This window comes from Neomonachus schauinslandi, chromosome 3, assembly GCF_002201575.2.
Source record: "Neomonachus schauinslandi chromosome 3, ASM220157v2, whole genome shotgun sequence".
Taxonomy (NCBI): Eukaryota; Metazoa; Chordata; class Mammalia; order Carnivora; family Phocidae; genus Neomonachus; species Neomonachus schauinslandi.
The window spans coordinates 161,277,730-161,294,186 of record NC_058405.1 but is presented as its reverse complement, the minus strand read 5'-3'; the positions used below and the strand labels follow the sequence as shown (position 1 = coordinate 161,294,186).

Here is a 16,457-nt window from a genome sequence, read left to right as displayed (position 1 = left end):
TTAAAAGCTATTATTGTAGGGGCGCCTGGGTGGCTCAGTCATTAAGCATCTGCCTTCGGCTCAGGTCATGATCCCAGGGTCCTGGGATTGAACGCCGCATCAGGCTCCCTGCTCAGGGAGCCTGCTTCTCCCTCTCCCTGTCCCACTCCCCCTGCTTATGCTCTCTCTCGCTCTGTCAAATAAATAAAAAAATCTTAAAAAAAAAAAAAAACTATTGTAGTTTATGGCAGATTCAAAAGGCTTTGTTGAATCTTTCTAATCCTTGATGATTTTACTATAAATATTATGATAGGAAAAAATTCCTTAGTATCTGAGCTACTAAAACTTTTGAATGTTCTAATTGTTTTCCTCATATTTATAGTTTTTTCCTAAATGAAATCTTTCATGGATATACCATTATAACTTGTGATATGCCAACAGCATATTATAGGTTCAATGCAATAAATTCTTCCAGTTCCTTCACTTTTCAGAACTATTTCAAGAATTAATGTGTGCAGAAATTTTGAGGTAGTGAAAAGTAAATAAGCAATTGTGTTTATTGTAGCACTGGAGTGGGGACCCCCACTGGCATTTAAGTCCTAAATTATTCTTAGCAAACAACTTTTTGGTCTGAAGTATTAACTGGAGAAGAGCACAGGGCTTTCTCAAACTTTAAGAGGCCTACATATCTAAAAAGATTGGGATTATTAATTGACTTCTCAATGATCACAGTACATTTCTTTTAAAATTCTAATGGCTGTGTTGCTACATTTCACTGAAATTCACATGTACCCATATGGTGTTTAATTCCAGATTTCCCTGGCCTAGTGAGGTTAATAAATAGCAAAAAGAATGGGTATCAGATGAAAGAAGAGGTGAAGATTGAGTGAAAACCAGGGTGAAAGTCTAGTTCTCACTCATCCTTTTCAAACACGCTACCTCAATCGACATTGGCATATATGCTATGATTCTTGTTTTGTGTATTTCCTATTAATCTGTGTAATTTTTCTTCTCTGAAGAAATAAAAGATCTTCGTTACTTGATTTTAGGTCTGTTGTTTTTATTTTGTGTGGTGGAGGGCTGGTAAAGGACCTTTTTTTTGAACAAGAATAAAAATGGATTCATCTGTTTTTAAAATGAATAAGGACTATAAAATACAATAAATAATTTTTTAAAAATTTAAATATTTTATTTATTTATTTGACAGAGAGAGAGACAGCAAGAGAGGGAACACAAGCAGAGGGAGTGGGAGAGGGAGAAGCAGGCTTCCCGCTGAGCAGGGAGCCCGCCGCGGGGCTCGATCCCAGGACCCTGGGATCATGACCTGAGCCGAAGGCAGATGCTTAACGACGGAGCCACCCAGGCGTCCCTAAAAAAAATTTTTTTTAAGATTTTATTTATTTGAGAGAGAGAGAGTGTGAGAGAGAGAGAACATGAGCGGGGTGAGGGGCAGAGGGAGAAGCATGCTGAGCAGGGAGCCCGATGACGATGCAGGGCTGGATCCCTGGACTCCCAGGATCATGACCTGAGCCAAAGGCAGACGCTTAGCCAACTGAGCCACCCAGGTACCTAAAAGAAGTAATTTTAAAAAGAATTCAGACATTTACTGGCTATATAATGGCTAGTAAAAGGAGAGAAGGGAAAAAAGAGGGGGAAAAATAGAAAAATAATATCCCCTACTATATTGAGCACTTATTCTGTGTTGGGCATTGTGCTTAACGACATGCTGAATCTGCACAGTGTCTTGTGGAATAGATTCCATTACCTCCATTTTCACAATGGAAGGAACTTAGGCAGAGAGTGACTAAGTTCCCCAGGATTTGAACCCTGGCAGTCTGGTTTTAGAGCTCATACTGAAATACCATGCTGCTTCATCACAGAATTGAAGGAGAATCAAGACAAGGCTAGACTGGCCAGTGCTCTTAGATCCAGACCTAGAGACAGAACTACAAGGGCGGAAGAAAAAGGGCAAAGAGATTTATGCAGTAACATCCCCATCTTGTGGTGTTTTAGTATATTCCTACATGTATTAAAATTTAACAACTCTAAACTAGCTCTAATTTAAATGAATTGAGGCTTAAATGAAATTCAGATGAGGGCTGGTGGTTTCCCACTTTTGTAATAATAGTAGTGTTATTCACTTAATTCTTATGGCAACTTTGGAGAAAATGCTGATATCACTCTATTTTACACACAAGAAAACAGGTTAAATAGTAAGCCTAGAGTCACATTGCCAGTAAATGGCTGAGCTGAGGCTCAAACCCAGTCCCTCCAGCCCTAAGGTCTGCGTTCTTTACCATCAGTGCTGTGCTCATTTTTAGTATTTGTGAAAAATGCACACATGTCAGTAAAGGATGAATGTAAATCTGTTTTATTGAAACACTAATGTGTGTTCACAGACCTCCACTTCTTTTTTCCAGTTGTAATCTAAGGTGTTAGCTATCAAGAGGAAGTGTTTTATTTTGTTCTTTGGTATAAGGCCATTTCTTGATTACAGTTGAGCTTCAGTGTGAGATCAGTGCTTTTCTATACACCTGCCATCCCCCACCCCCTTACACCAGCACAAGATTCTGGCTTGTAAATGGCACTTGATTCTAACATGTTACAGATTCAATTCAAGAAAATGGTGATCCATAACTAACTCTGCAGAGACTTTGGAGTTTTTGAGGGATTGTTGGAGAATTTGATAGCTTGATAACAAACAAAAGTCTTTGGAACTGAACATGTTTAGAGCAAAATTGATGTGTAGAATTGATCCCCAGATTCATTTTGAGGTAAAAATTAGATTTGGGGGAGATTTTTTTTTTTTGTAGAAAAGTATTCAAATATTTTGTGGAAATGGAACCTAATATTAAATAAACTGTTTATATCATCCCATAATTCCTTTCCATCTTCAATAATGTAACAGCATTTAATCTTTGCACATGTACTATTTCTACTGTTTTTGTCACTTTGCCTACATTCATTTTTGGTGACGATGTGTTGAGTTTTAATAATTAATGTTCCATCATATGTTTAATAACATGGTTAATAGGTAGTCATCTCTTTTTTTTGAACACTTCAGATTTAGATTTTTTTTTTTTTTTTAAAAATTAACCAATAAGCATTTGGAAATATGGGAGTTTGTGTGAGGTTGAGTCTACAGAGAATAGATTTTTTTTAAAAAACTTGTTTTAAAATAATATGAAACTTTCAAAAAATGGAAAGAATAGTACAAAGAACTCATGAAACTCATTACTCAGATTCACTGATTTTTAGCATTTTGCAACATTTGCTTTATTGTTCTTTTTATATATACATTATCAAGGGGTTAGGATCATCTAGTTCTTTTTTATTTTTGCATAATATAATGAAAGATGCATGCAACTTTTCATTACTGTTTTGTTTCAACAATTCATTTCAGTGATCTTTGTCTCTTCTTGCATGATAATGAGACTGGCCCTTTTCCACCTTACCTATCATTTTCTTCCTTCCTGCATTTTCACAGCATGCTATTTCTCTGAGATGTTCCAGCAAGCAGGCCAAGCATCATATTGACTTCACAGAAGAGCAGGCTGAGCTGACACCTGTAAGTTCTGTAAACATGTCCATGGGACTACTTAAATAGCAGTGAAGAAGAATGCATTCTTTAGAACTCCTGATAATGAAACCTGGTCATAAACCTCAGGTTTTTTTAATAAAAATTAAACCAATTTTAAAAATAAACGAGCAGAAAACAAATGAGCAACTGTATGATACAGTACCATTGAATATTAATACTTACGGTAAGATTATATAGGTGGTAGCATATCTGATAATAGAGAAATTGTGTATCGGAGCCTAAAACCGCATGCTTTCTTTTCTATTCTGAAGCTAAGGGCTTTTGTAAATTTCTTAAGCTATTAACAAATTTAGCTGTTCTTCAGAATGGCGTTATCAAGTAGAATGACTCTTCTACACTGATGCTTCACTGAAAACCTAATTTCTTTCTTCAAAAATGTATCCTCTGGTCAGTGTTGACAAATCTGGGTGCTTCAGAGCTGTGCTGTTCCTCATGGTAGCCACTAGCCCCTGTGGCTGTTAAGCACTTGGAATGTGGTTAATCCAAATTGAGAGGTGCTATAAAGATAAAATACAGCATGAATTTCAAAGACTTAGTATTTTAAAAATGTATATATCTCTTTAATATTTTTTTATTGATTACTTTGTGAAATTATACTATTTGGATATTTTCAGGTAAATAAAAGATACTAATGTTTATTTTGCCTTTTTCTTTTTAATATGGTTACTAAAAAATTTTATATTTGTGTATTCAGTTGGATGGTGCTGCTTCAGAATCATCTATGAAGCATAAAAAAACCCCAAATTCCTGACCCCCACCCAGCTGAATCAAATTCCTTCCTTTGCCTGGTAATAACCCAGTAACCAAGTGAATTGATTTCACAGTTTACTAATGGGTTATATCTGGGATAGTGAAAAACACTTTTTTTTTTTTTTTAAAGATTTTATTTATTTATTTGAGACAGAGAGAATGAGAGACAGAGAGTATGAGAGGGAGGAGGGTCAGAGGGAGAAGCAGACTCCCCGCCAAGCAGGGAGCCCGATGCGGGACTCGATCCCGGGACTTCAGGATCATGACCTGAGCCGAAGGCAGTCGCTTAACCAACTGAGCCACCCAGGTGCCCGAAAAACACTTTTCTTACCTCACCTTCAACCCCTCCCTTACACTCTTCAGTATCAGCCATGCTTGCTCTAACACTTGCATTGTCATCGCTTATTTCACTTCCTAATCCTTTCAGTCCTGGTACCCCCATTTTATAACAATTTAAATCACTATCTTTGTCCCAAATGAAATTCATAAATAATCTAACCTACCAACGTATCTACTTTTTAAAATGAATTTAATGCTCTAATACCCATGATGGAGGAGAATAACCAAAAAGTAATTTATAATATAATGTATTTCAGTTTTTAAATGTTTGGCCACCACTGTAGTAAAAGACATGATGACATAATCATACACCCACTTATAATTTGGGTTTAAGACAAGTGAAAAGATCAGAAGGCATTTTTTACAGGGTAGAGAAAGCAGAAATATAGGTGGGCCTAGAACTAAAACATATTGTGACAAATAATAGCAGACAAAACATACCTGTATATGGTAATAGAAAAAAGCCTTAAACAAAATAGGGATAATGTGCTGAGACAGTTTATAGACTCAAACAAAAGAAAATGGGGAAGTATAAAATTTTTACAAATGAATCTTATGTATAATTTTTTTAAGATTTTATTTATTGAGAGAGAAAGAGCATGAGTGGGGGGGGTGGGGCATAGGGAGAAGCAGAGTGCCCCCCAGGCGCCCAAGTTTTACGTATAATTGTGACAAAACCATTCCCTATCTTACAACTTTGGATGAGGCCATGATAAGATGATTTTGATATTTATTTTTACAGTTTAGATTTCTCATTGTGCTGTAACTATTTTAAATAAGACATAGTAATGTGGAATATTTTTAAACCGTCTTTATTAATAAAGCTCAGAAATTCTTGCATTTTAGGTCTTTTTATTAACTTAGTAGTATTCGTTATTCTGTGAAAAAGAATTTCAGATGTCTTCTGTCATTTACTTGCATGTGACAGAATGCACATTGATGCTGCCAGTTTTGGTATTGGCAGCTCTTCAAGCTGGGTTTCTCTTGGTGAAATTATTTTCCAACATAATAACTCTTGGTAAATTCTGGACAAAAGAAATTGCAGGCTTCCCTCAATTTGTTTTACAGGGTAAATAAAGTGGAAGAGAGAAAGAAAATAAGCTAACAAACCAGTGAAATGGATTAAAAATAAGCCACTGACTTAGTGTTGTTAGTGGTGAATGAAAGAAAATGTAAGAAGGCCCTATTTAAATGAAGTGATGTGCATTTTTGTTATCAGCAACATGTTCCAAGACAGAAGGTTGATTTAAGGACATGCCCAAACCACTGTGTCCTTTGCTTTTCTCGGTGCTCCAGCTGCATACCACTCTTCTCATCCCTCTTGCATCTTTCTCCAGTAACAGATTCTCCCAACACCCTGGCCCCCTTTCTGAGGAATTCTAGAGCAATGTATGACTGGCACCATTAGGGGGAAGATAAATAAAGTAAGGCATTTATTGAAGGAAGGAGTTTGCTGCTTGTGGTTTCTAGGTTTTCATTTTTTCTGCTACAAATACCTATAGCTTAGGTAGAGGAAACATGCAGGCCTGGCTTCCCTCCCTGCTAGTGAGTAAGCCGTGAATAGCTACCTGACTGTCCCACACAAAATAATTTATCGTCATGTTCAGCTATTGTATGTCGTCTCATTGTTTTAGATGTGGATTATTTTTGGTACACTAGCTATAATAATATAATTATCTCTTTTATTTTAGGCTGTTTAAACCTTTTAATATTTTTAAATGGATAATTTCTACTTCTGAGTCTTTAAACAAATACAGTTAGATATCATTGTTTCTTGCTGATCAGATCACGGATTTTTTTTTTTAGTGATTTGAAATCTTGAGGTGATCTGAGTTTGAGGACTAATTGAGTAAATCTTATAAGATTTTTAAGTTTAAACTTGAATTTAATGTCTAGAATTACATTTACTAAAAAAGGTTTGTTTTCATGGCCTGAAGCATATTTTTTTTTTTAGAATTTAGGTATTTTACTTATTTGGGGGATCTTTTCCTGAGAAACTAATCTTTGAGTAAGATAAAGGAAACAAGAGTAGGGTTTTTATAAATTATTTTCTATGTATTTTACATATTTGTGTAAGAATACACTTGTTCCCATTACATGTGAATAGCAAAAAATGAATGGGAATAAGAGCAATAAAAGTTAAAGTTGCTCTTTTTAATTGTCCTTCCCAGTTTTCTCCCTGGTCTTAGCTGATTGTTAACCTCAAATTAAATTGAAGTTTTAGAAATTTCTCTTGCCTCTTGTCTTTTGGATAAGCCAACTAATCTTTACCTTCAGGAGGATTATACCATTTAGGTAAATGAGGACCTAGAGATAATTGTCTCTGTTCTTGTTATTGTTTGACCCTGTTAGTGCGGATCTTGATGAATCTGTCCAATTTTTTTTAACCTTAGTTTTTTTTCTTTGTTTTGGGTTTTTTTTTGTGTGTTTTTTTTTTTCTTGCAGGAGTGGGTAAAAAGGGCAGGTATGCTTATAAGGTTCATCTTGTATTTAAAAAAAGAAAAAAATACATAGGCAATGAAATACTATATAGTAAACTCAACATACTGTAGATATGAGCAAAGATTAATATTCTTTAACAGTGTTTCTAATCTTGAAGTAGTGTGTTTTATTATCTGTGACAGTGAACTTTCTAAGAGTGGGTACTGCTCTAATATTTCTTTCCAAAGAACTTTTTTCTTAAGAATAACTTGATATATAGTTAGATATATAAAATATAACGTCATAGAATATTTTCTATAACTCCACTCAGCTGCACCAATGTATTTTATTTTTTTAAGATTTATTTATTTATTTTAGGTGGGGGGGGGAGGGGCAGAGGGAGAGGGAAAGAGAGTGCCAAGCAGACTCCACACTGAGCACAGAGCCCATGTGGAGGCTCAGTCCCAAGACCCTGAGATCAGGATCCCAACCAAAACCAAGAGTGGGATGCTCAACCGAATGCGCCACCCTGCACCCCACCAATGTATTGTTTTAAATGGTGGTTAGTAATTACACAGCATTAAAAAATAGATGCTAATTCAGAATTATTTACGGACAGGCAAGTCTAAATTACATTTATATGGAAACAGCTCTAATTTATACTCTTGTGAGTTTAAATACAATTGCATAAACTTACCTTGAACACGTTACTAAAAAGTTATTAAGGGGGAAGAGGATAGTTAGGGCCTTTGTTATTCACAAATCATTTTTATGAAAATATATTAATTGCTTGAATCAGTTTAATCAATTTAAAGGAACTATAATATTTTGTTCATGTCATTTGTTTGCTATGTAAGTCCTTTACTGTGCCATATAATCTTACTAGTATTCTGATATAATGAGTGAATTAATAAGATTTTACTGAAAACAGGTGATACCCATTAGGCAAAATATTTATGGACATTTTTTCTCTTGGTGTAGCTATCATTGAATTGATCAGAAATACTTGCAGAGTCTTTAAAAATGTTTTTAAAAGTCTTATTCTGTTTTCACAAGAATATACTACTTAAAGCTATATAGGTCTTTATAGGCTTTGATAAGAGGAAGGAATATGTTTAGTCATTGGTCTTCGACACCTGTTTATCTGTGCTGTGCGCACAGTACTCAACAAACATTGCCCTAGAAGACAGTCTGGCTCTGTGATCTATGCAGTGCATGATCCATTTTTGCAGAGTGAGGGACTGGCACGAGTCAGCTAGGGCATGCCTATTGGCATAGAGGGTGTCTGTCTCCCCATCCTTTTCTTTCTTTTTTTTGTTTGTTTTGTTTTTTGTAAAGTTTTCTTATGAACACATTTCACTGTAGGAAAAAGATGTGAGATTAATGATAGAGAATCATTCTTTGTCTACTTTATATTTTAAACACATAAAACCTCCACTGACTTCTGTTGCCTTTTTTGTTTTTCTCTCTCTTTTTCTGCACAAGCACTCCTATCTGGACAGGGAAACCTCCCTTCTTCTGAGAAACATTGCAGGAAAACCTTCTCATTTGCTGACCAAGGTGATACTTCTTCTTTCCACCTGCATGTAAATATTTGTTGTCTTTCAGGTAGAATATAATTTCTGGTTTTGATTGTGTTCTCAGATTTCTCAGATTGTGCTTTCTTATTTCAGCATCTTTGTTGTTATAGTTATTTTTTTTTCTTACTGAAGGTAATTATTTACTGATCTTAATGACTTAATATTCTACCCTCAATATCAGAAAATATTGAAAATATTATAAATACCTGACCATCTTCCTGAGTACGTTGCACTTTTTCTAAGTTTAACATTTTACTTCATTTTAAAGTCTAAAAACTTTGCTTTAATTTTAACTTTTATTACTAGAGGTTATCTATCCATGGTGTTTCTTTAAAAGATTTTATTTTCTAATTCTTGTTTATATTATAAACACCTTGTTTAATTAAAACATTTATATAAACAGAATCTTACTTTACATTAGCTTAATCAAATTGGAAGAGAAGGCTGCAATTTTAATTTCTCAGTTCCCTGCCCTCAGAATGGTTTGAATCAGTCTAACTGGATTTTCATTGGGCTAATATTTTAGATCAATTTAAAATCCTTTAGCCATTGTCATTATTAACTAAGGAATAACAGAATAGGGAAGGTGAATAGATTTTGACCTCCTTTATAGTCATGTTTTTATTTCATTATCTTATTTAAATAATGTTAAATTCAAGAATATCAGACTTGGTTATAGATCGTTTCTTTGGAATATGATGGTGGTTATGGGTAATGTCTGTAAGTTATTGTGTATGAGGGTTTTTTTTTTTTATTACTTAACGTTTTAAATTTGTGAAAGGGGCTAATAAGGCTATAATTAAAATCTCCCTGAGAAGCAGCTCAAAGAGAAGACCCAAGAGTCATCAGTAAAACCCTTTCTCTTGCTTGAGTTTCTCTTTAAAGTAGATCTAGGAATGGGGTAGAAACAATTTAAGATTAGGGAAATGTAGAAGTCTAAGTGGATAATAGCCATATTATACTTTATAACCATAGCAAAGTTCTTTCCTTTTCCTCAGCTCCTCCTCTGTTCACTCTTTCCCTGCAATCTACACTCATAACTTCAAATAGGATCTCTCTTCTAGATCAGATCTCTCTACCTAAGAGTAACATATTTCCAGGTCGCTGTCAGGTATTTCTTGGAAGATTACCAGCATTTTACCAGCACCTCCAGTCCCACAGATCTCTAGCTACACTCACCCTGCTGCCTCACAATTTATATCCTTCTTTTGACATTGCTGTTTCTATTCAGAATGCTACGACTTTCCCGGTTACCAAGGTGTGAGCCTTCTACCCTCCATGCTGCCTTCTTTCTTCTCAGTTATTATCTTAAAGCTCTAGTGGAGAATTTGCAGGATTAAGTTCACCCATCCATATTGTTCCCATTGCCACCACCCTAAAATAGGCTCCTAATCTCTTATCAGCTACTACACTGGTCTCTTCATTCTTGCCTCTCCTTTCTCCAGTCCATTTTGTACACTGTTCTCAAATGTAATATTTTACCCTTTCCATTTTTTATTTATTGAACAAATATTTGTTGAGTCATGTACTATCCTGGAGCTGGGATTATAACTTTGTTTAAAATGGACATATTACCCCCCCCCCCGCCCCCCAGGAGCTCACAGTCTGCTTGGGAAGATAGATAAAAAATATTAATAGGCAAGTATAAACAAATTCTAAATCATGTTAAGTGCTGTGGAGGAAGCAAAGGTAAAGCATTAGAGAATACTGGGGAGAGTATTGGGGGTACATTTCCTTTAGATAAGATCAGAAAAGGCCCTTCTAAGGGGGCGCCATTTAACCTAAAGATTGAAGGATGAAAAGCCAGCTTGAGGGTGCGGGTTAGTGTTCCCTGTAGGTGGGCCCAGGGGGAAGAGTTTGGCAGGTTTGAGAAGCTAAAAAAAGGCTCTGTTGCTGGAGCCACAGTAGTTGAATGAAGATAGGAGTGAGTGTCTTGATTTGAGTTTGGAGAAGTAGGCAGGAACCAGATTGTTCAAGGCATGCTAAGGAGTTTGTATTTTTTCCTAAATGTAGTGGCAAACTGTTGAAGAGAATAACTTCGTCCATTCAACAGGTATTTCCTGAATACCTACTATGTTCACAACCCTGGAGATGTAGCAGGGAACAATACAAAGTTCCTACCACAGGGAGGTTATTCTGTGCAAGTTATGGATAAATGCAGTCCATAACTTCTCGTCTCCCTGTGCCCAAGAGACAGGGGTGCCAACTGCAGCGTCAGAGCCATCTCTGCTTGCATCCGCTCTTCTCCCATTACCCAAGTGTTGGAATTGCTGGCGTGTGTAGCCAACATCTGGCTCCAGCTTCCTCCTACATACTACCCTGCTTACATACAAGAAATTTGAGCAGGAATGTGATTCACTCGTGTAGAACCTAACATTTAGGCTGGAATGGGGCGTGGAGTCAGGGAGGTAGCAGAAATTCCTAGATAACCCAAGCTGCAGGAGCCTCTCAATGTCAGGGCCATCAATACCAGAGCACTTGGCTGTTTTGAAACAAAAATGGGTTTACACATCTTGCGTGCCCCCATGTGGCAGTCTGGCGCCCCTTACCCAAAAAGCATGGTACCCCAGTTACCCACCTCCAATATACACTTTTCCAAACTAAGACATTGTAACACCCGGTCGTTAGTACACAGTAGAATGAAGGTAGTAGCACTGTGCTTAGGCCAAAGCAGCAAAAGGATATTTTGTTTCGTGTTTTTTTTCCCATCATAAATCCAGTTGTCGCTATACCACTGTTAATGAAATAACTATCCCACATACAGCTCTGAGCTGGGAACATCTGCAAAAATAATGCCAACCAGTTTTTATAGGAATGGCATTAGTACCATAAATGGGTGCAGTGGGCAAAGGACATATTGCTGATCTGATGCCGTTAAATCTCTAGGTACTGTTCTAAATGCCTTCCCTAATCTCATCTAACAGTGCATTTTTTGTCACTCTTCACTCCTCTACCCTGCTTTATTTTTTTCTGTAGGACTTATCCCTGACTAACCACACATCTATTTCTTTATTGTCATGTCTCTTATTTTAAAGGTAAGCTCCTTGAAAGCAGGAACTCTATCCCCTGCAGTCAGACCCAAGCCTGCACAGTCTCAACAAACATTTGTCACAGAATGGTCCTTTAGTGACCTTCAAGAACTGTTATAATGTTAACCACCATTTTTCTTTGCTTCAGAGAAGTTATGAAAGTGCTGTTACATTACTATAAGTCTTTCATTTTTGACAAGTAGTTTTTACTTACTGCTAGTGGAGAGAGCAAGTAGTTAGTCATTGGGTAACTGCCTGTTTGATCTTAGAAAGATTAGTCTTTCTGAGCCTTAATCAGTACAATGTATAATAGTGATATTGGCCTTGCATTATTGAGAATTAAATGAGATACCGTGTGTAACATGCCTCATAGTGTGTGGCAGGTTTTAGGTGTTCAGTTGATGTTAGTTCTCTTCTCAGTGAAAGTCTATCAATGTCAGGGAAGTAAAGTAGTTGTTACTGTTACTATTCTGGCTCTAAGTAATTTTATAGAGTAGAGCATTTCATGGGCGGTGAACTTACCCACTCCAAGTTTTCTTTGAACCTTTTTAAATTTATCTAATTTTTTTTATTGCTGTAAAGTGTGAAATAAACTAGATCCTAAAGAAACTGCTAATTCCTTTTGAGCCCCTTAATTTCAACTGGATTTGTTCTGAACCTACGAAGCCTTAATAATTTTTTAGTTGAAGGAATTCACTGGCCATCTCTTAGCAACTGTCACTCTTCCTGTCAGTATTCTAATTTTTACACTCAAGAGAATGCTTTAACACTTCGTAACCACAGCATTCCCTTTCATTTAATCCTAAAATCTTCACTGAGTTTTTGTTCTTTATGTAAATTTGAGGAGGCTTGGCATTTGATGGTTATTGATAGCCGCACAGGAGTTTTTCAGGTAGAAAATGGGTTGTCTTTTGCTCTTTTAAGAGACAGGGTAGAAGACAAAGTTGTTATATGTGTAAGATATCTTTTACTTATGTTGAGGATGGCTGTGGGACAAACAACGTGAAGAAAGGGATAGTCAGAAGATAAGGGGGCAGAAGGCTTAAGACCAGAGGTTGTCTGCATTAGCAAAAAGAGGAGAACATGAGATGAATAAAGCTTTGTTCATTGTATTGAAATTAGGCTGCAGACATTGAACATAGATTTACATTGCCTTTATAAGTAAACTATCAGATGTCTTCTTCCTGTATAGTCTAGTCACATCAGCAAAGATTTATTGATCTTTCCTATATTGCATACTTTATGAGCTTAAAACAATTTCTTCCTCCCCCTAGGTTGTAATGGTTAAAAGTAAAGATATGAATATACCATGGTAATGTAGGTAAAAATCAAACTTTCTGAGGAAGAGGTTATGGAAGCATAAAATACTATGAATCTTGCAATTTGATATAAGTATTTTTATTTTCAGTTTTGCTCCAGTGATGATATTCAGACTCTAAAAGTAAGAGGTATCTTGATCAGTTGTTTCTTCAAAAAGCTTCTAGCAAGGATCATCCTTGTTAATAAACTGGAGAAGAATAAACCAAAATTTGCCTAGGTTGAAATTAAGCACAGAGCTCCTAAATTTGAATTTTATACAGTTTTAAAACAGATCAATTTATGTAGTTATTAAAGAGTAGTATTTTGAGCAAATGGAAGAGCTAAATTTGGATGTTAAAATAGCCCCACCTAGGTGCTTTACAAAAAGATGGTTTGTTATTGATGGCTAGGAAATCTAATTTGTTTAACGTATGTTAAATGGTTGCACTGAATCTCTTGTTTCTTTTATCCTTTCTTCCACCGTGTCAATATTTTTCCTGTTAGCCTGTAGAACAGAAACTTAGTTTAAACTAATCTTACAATTAAATGCCTTTTATATCAGTCCTTCAAAAGATAGCGCTGGTTGTGTTCTATTGTATTTGGCAAATAATATTACACTAAAATGGTAGTATGAAAATACTATTTTTATATTTATAACCAATATCAGAATGTAATATTTAAATTTGTATATTCTTTTTTAACAATAAACTTTATTTTTTTAGAGCAGTTTTAGATTCACAGTAAATTTGAGGGGAAGGTACAAAGATTTCCCTTATACTACCTGCCCCCACACATGTATAGCCTCACTATAATCAATATCCCCCACCAGAGTGGTTCATTTGATACAACGGATGAACTTTGTTGACACATCATTATCACCCCGAGTCCACAGTTTACATTAGAGTTCCCTCTTCATGTTGTACATCCTGTGGATTTCAACAAATGTGTTAAGGACATGTATCTACCATTGTAGTATCATGCAGAATAGCTTCACTCTTACAAAAGTGCTGTGTTCCACCTATTCATCCCTCCTTCTCCCCAACCCCTAGCAACCACTAATCTTCTTACCTTCTCCATAGTTTTGCCTTTTTCAGAATGTCATATTGTTGGGATCATATAGTATGCAGCCTTTTCAGATTGGCTTCATTCACTTAGTAATATGCATTTTAAGTTTCCTCAATGTCTTTCCATGGCTTGATCATTTCTTTGTAGCATTGAGTAATATTCCATTGGCTGGATGTAGCACAGTTTACCCATTCACCTACTGAAGGCTATCTGGGTTGCTTCTAAGTTTTAGCAGTTATAAAGCTGCTAATAAAAATATAAATAAATAAATAAATAATGCTGCTAGAAGCACCTGTGTGCAGATTTTTGGATGGAGGTTAGTTTTCACCTCATTTGGATAGGTACTAAGGAGCATTACTGGATCATATTGTAAGAGCACGTTTAGTTTTATAAGAAATGGCCAAACTACCTTCCAGAGTGGCTCTACCATTTTGCGTTCCCACCAGCAATGTCTGTGAGTTCTTGTTGATCCTCTACTTCACCAGCATTTGATGTTTTCAGTGTTTTGGATTTTGGCCATTTTAATAGGCTGTATAGTGATAATCTCGTTTTAATTTGGTGTTCCCTAAAGACATATGATATTGAGCATCTTTTCATGGGCTTATTTGCTATCTGTGTATCTTCTTTGCTGAGTTGTCTGTTCATGTCTTTTAGAACACCCTTTTTTTATTGGATTGTTCATTTTCTTGAGGTTTTTTTTTAACTTCTGCAGAATAATTATGTTATAAAAGAACTTGGCCTTTTAGAAGTCCATGTTTATATTCCACATACACAAAGCATTGATTTTATGTATCAGTCTTTCCTTATCAGACTTTGAGATTTAAATTTGTTTTTCAGAGACATGAAGTAAAACTTGAAAATATGCCTTGGTAAATTTTTCCTCTCTTTAACAGTCATTCATACTAATACAAAGATGTGGCAAATGAGCCATGAGAAACAGAAGATCATTATCCCATTGAGAAAACATTCATAAAGCTCCTGCTTCCCTCTTTCTCTTCCAAAAAAAAAACCTGTCAGCTGGTTTCATGAAACCACTGGGAAATGGTAGTATTCAAAATTCCTTTCTAGAGTATGTGCTATACTCATCAGAAACACAGGGTTTGGTAATTTAACTAACAATGATTTGTTTATCTAAGACACATTATTCCAGAAACTGAGAGTTTTAATGACAGTAGTGTAGTTTTCTCATTGTATAGCCTGCATTAAAAAAAATAATAATAACTTATTAAAATACACAGGCAACATATTTTATAATTATGTTGTTTATTTGCATAAAGGCAGGGATACAATGATTTGATCTTTTAATCAAATGACTATAATAGTCTAAGAATCAAGTCTTATCTTACCCCCTCCATTGTTAAAATAAAATTCTTTGTTCTCTGTCTAATTGGGTTTACAGATAGTATTTCCACACCTTGGTTATTATGTTAATTCACTGGCTCCTTTCATTGAAAAGGATCCGATTTCTGGCAAACAAGCCCACTGTCTTCTCTAACTACTGTTTTCTCTGTTCTACGGAGTAGTAACTACTAAGCTTGAAATGAGGGAAGATAGCCTAGAGTATGAAATGGATGGTTTGTAATCATAATCGAGAGCAGATAAAATTGGCTGATATAACTAGGTCTTGTTTTAAGTCTTATATTAAATATAGGAATATATAAGATGGCAGTGTGTATTTTCCTTAGATATTTTCCAGAGTAATCAAAAGCTTAGAGTTAGAAAGTAATCCTTCATAAAAAGAGAAGATTTACTTACATGAGTTTTTTTCAACTGGAGATTAAGGCTACAGTGTACAATGGCCTATTGCTGGAAAGTACAAGTAAGTACCGGTATTACAATACTCTATGTTATTTTAGGAAAAAATAAATGGTATGACTATAATTAATAGTTCTTGATAATTTTATTACTACTTATAATCTAAATTTTATAAAGAAGTCACTAGAAATTAAATATTTGGAAAATTATATTTAGCATTTTAAAAGTTTCATCAGTGAATTAATAGAAACAAATTTGAGTTTACTAACCTGAGACATTGATTATATTGTGTACTTTTCAAAACAGAATGAAACCTAGAGTATAATGTATCCTCCTTTGTTTGCATTGGTATATTGATGAGAACATACCTATATTTTTTTTTAAGGATTTTTATGTGGTTGCAAAGAAATAAATTGATACTGTTTTTTGCTGTTTTATGGTGATGATACATTTTCAGTATAACAGAACAAAACATTAGTATGCAAAAGATTGCTCATACTTCAGAGGCGGGTATAAATTCAGAGTCAAGGGACTGTGCAGGTATGGCAAACGGGATATACACTCCTGTTTCTTCTGTCTGAAATTCATCTGCTTCAGATTGACAGAATCAAACTCATTAATTTGCTATATCACAGGTTT

The 16,457-nt window shown here is 35.4% G+C and overlaps 1 protein-coding gene across 2 annotated transcripts in view; it reads left to right on the top strand.

Moving 5' to 3' along the window:
* Window positions 1-16,457, top strand: part of RAPH1 (Ras association (RalGDS/AF-6) and pleckstrin homology domains 1) — an 80,055-nt gene that overhangs the window by 11,977 nt on the left and 51,621 nt on the right. For both annotated transcript variants that reach the window (XM_044913699.1, XM_044913698.1), the window contains exons 4-5: window positions 3,467-3,547; window positions 8,576-8,650. In XM_044913699.1, coding sequence (XP_044769634.1) covers window positions 3,467-3,547; window positions 8,576-8,650 — 156 coding nt within the window. The remainder of the gene's footprint in view (window positions 1-3,466; window positions 3,548-8,575; window positions 8,651-16,457) is intronic.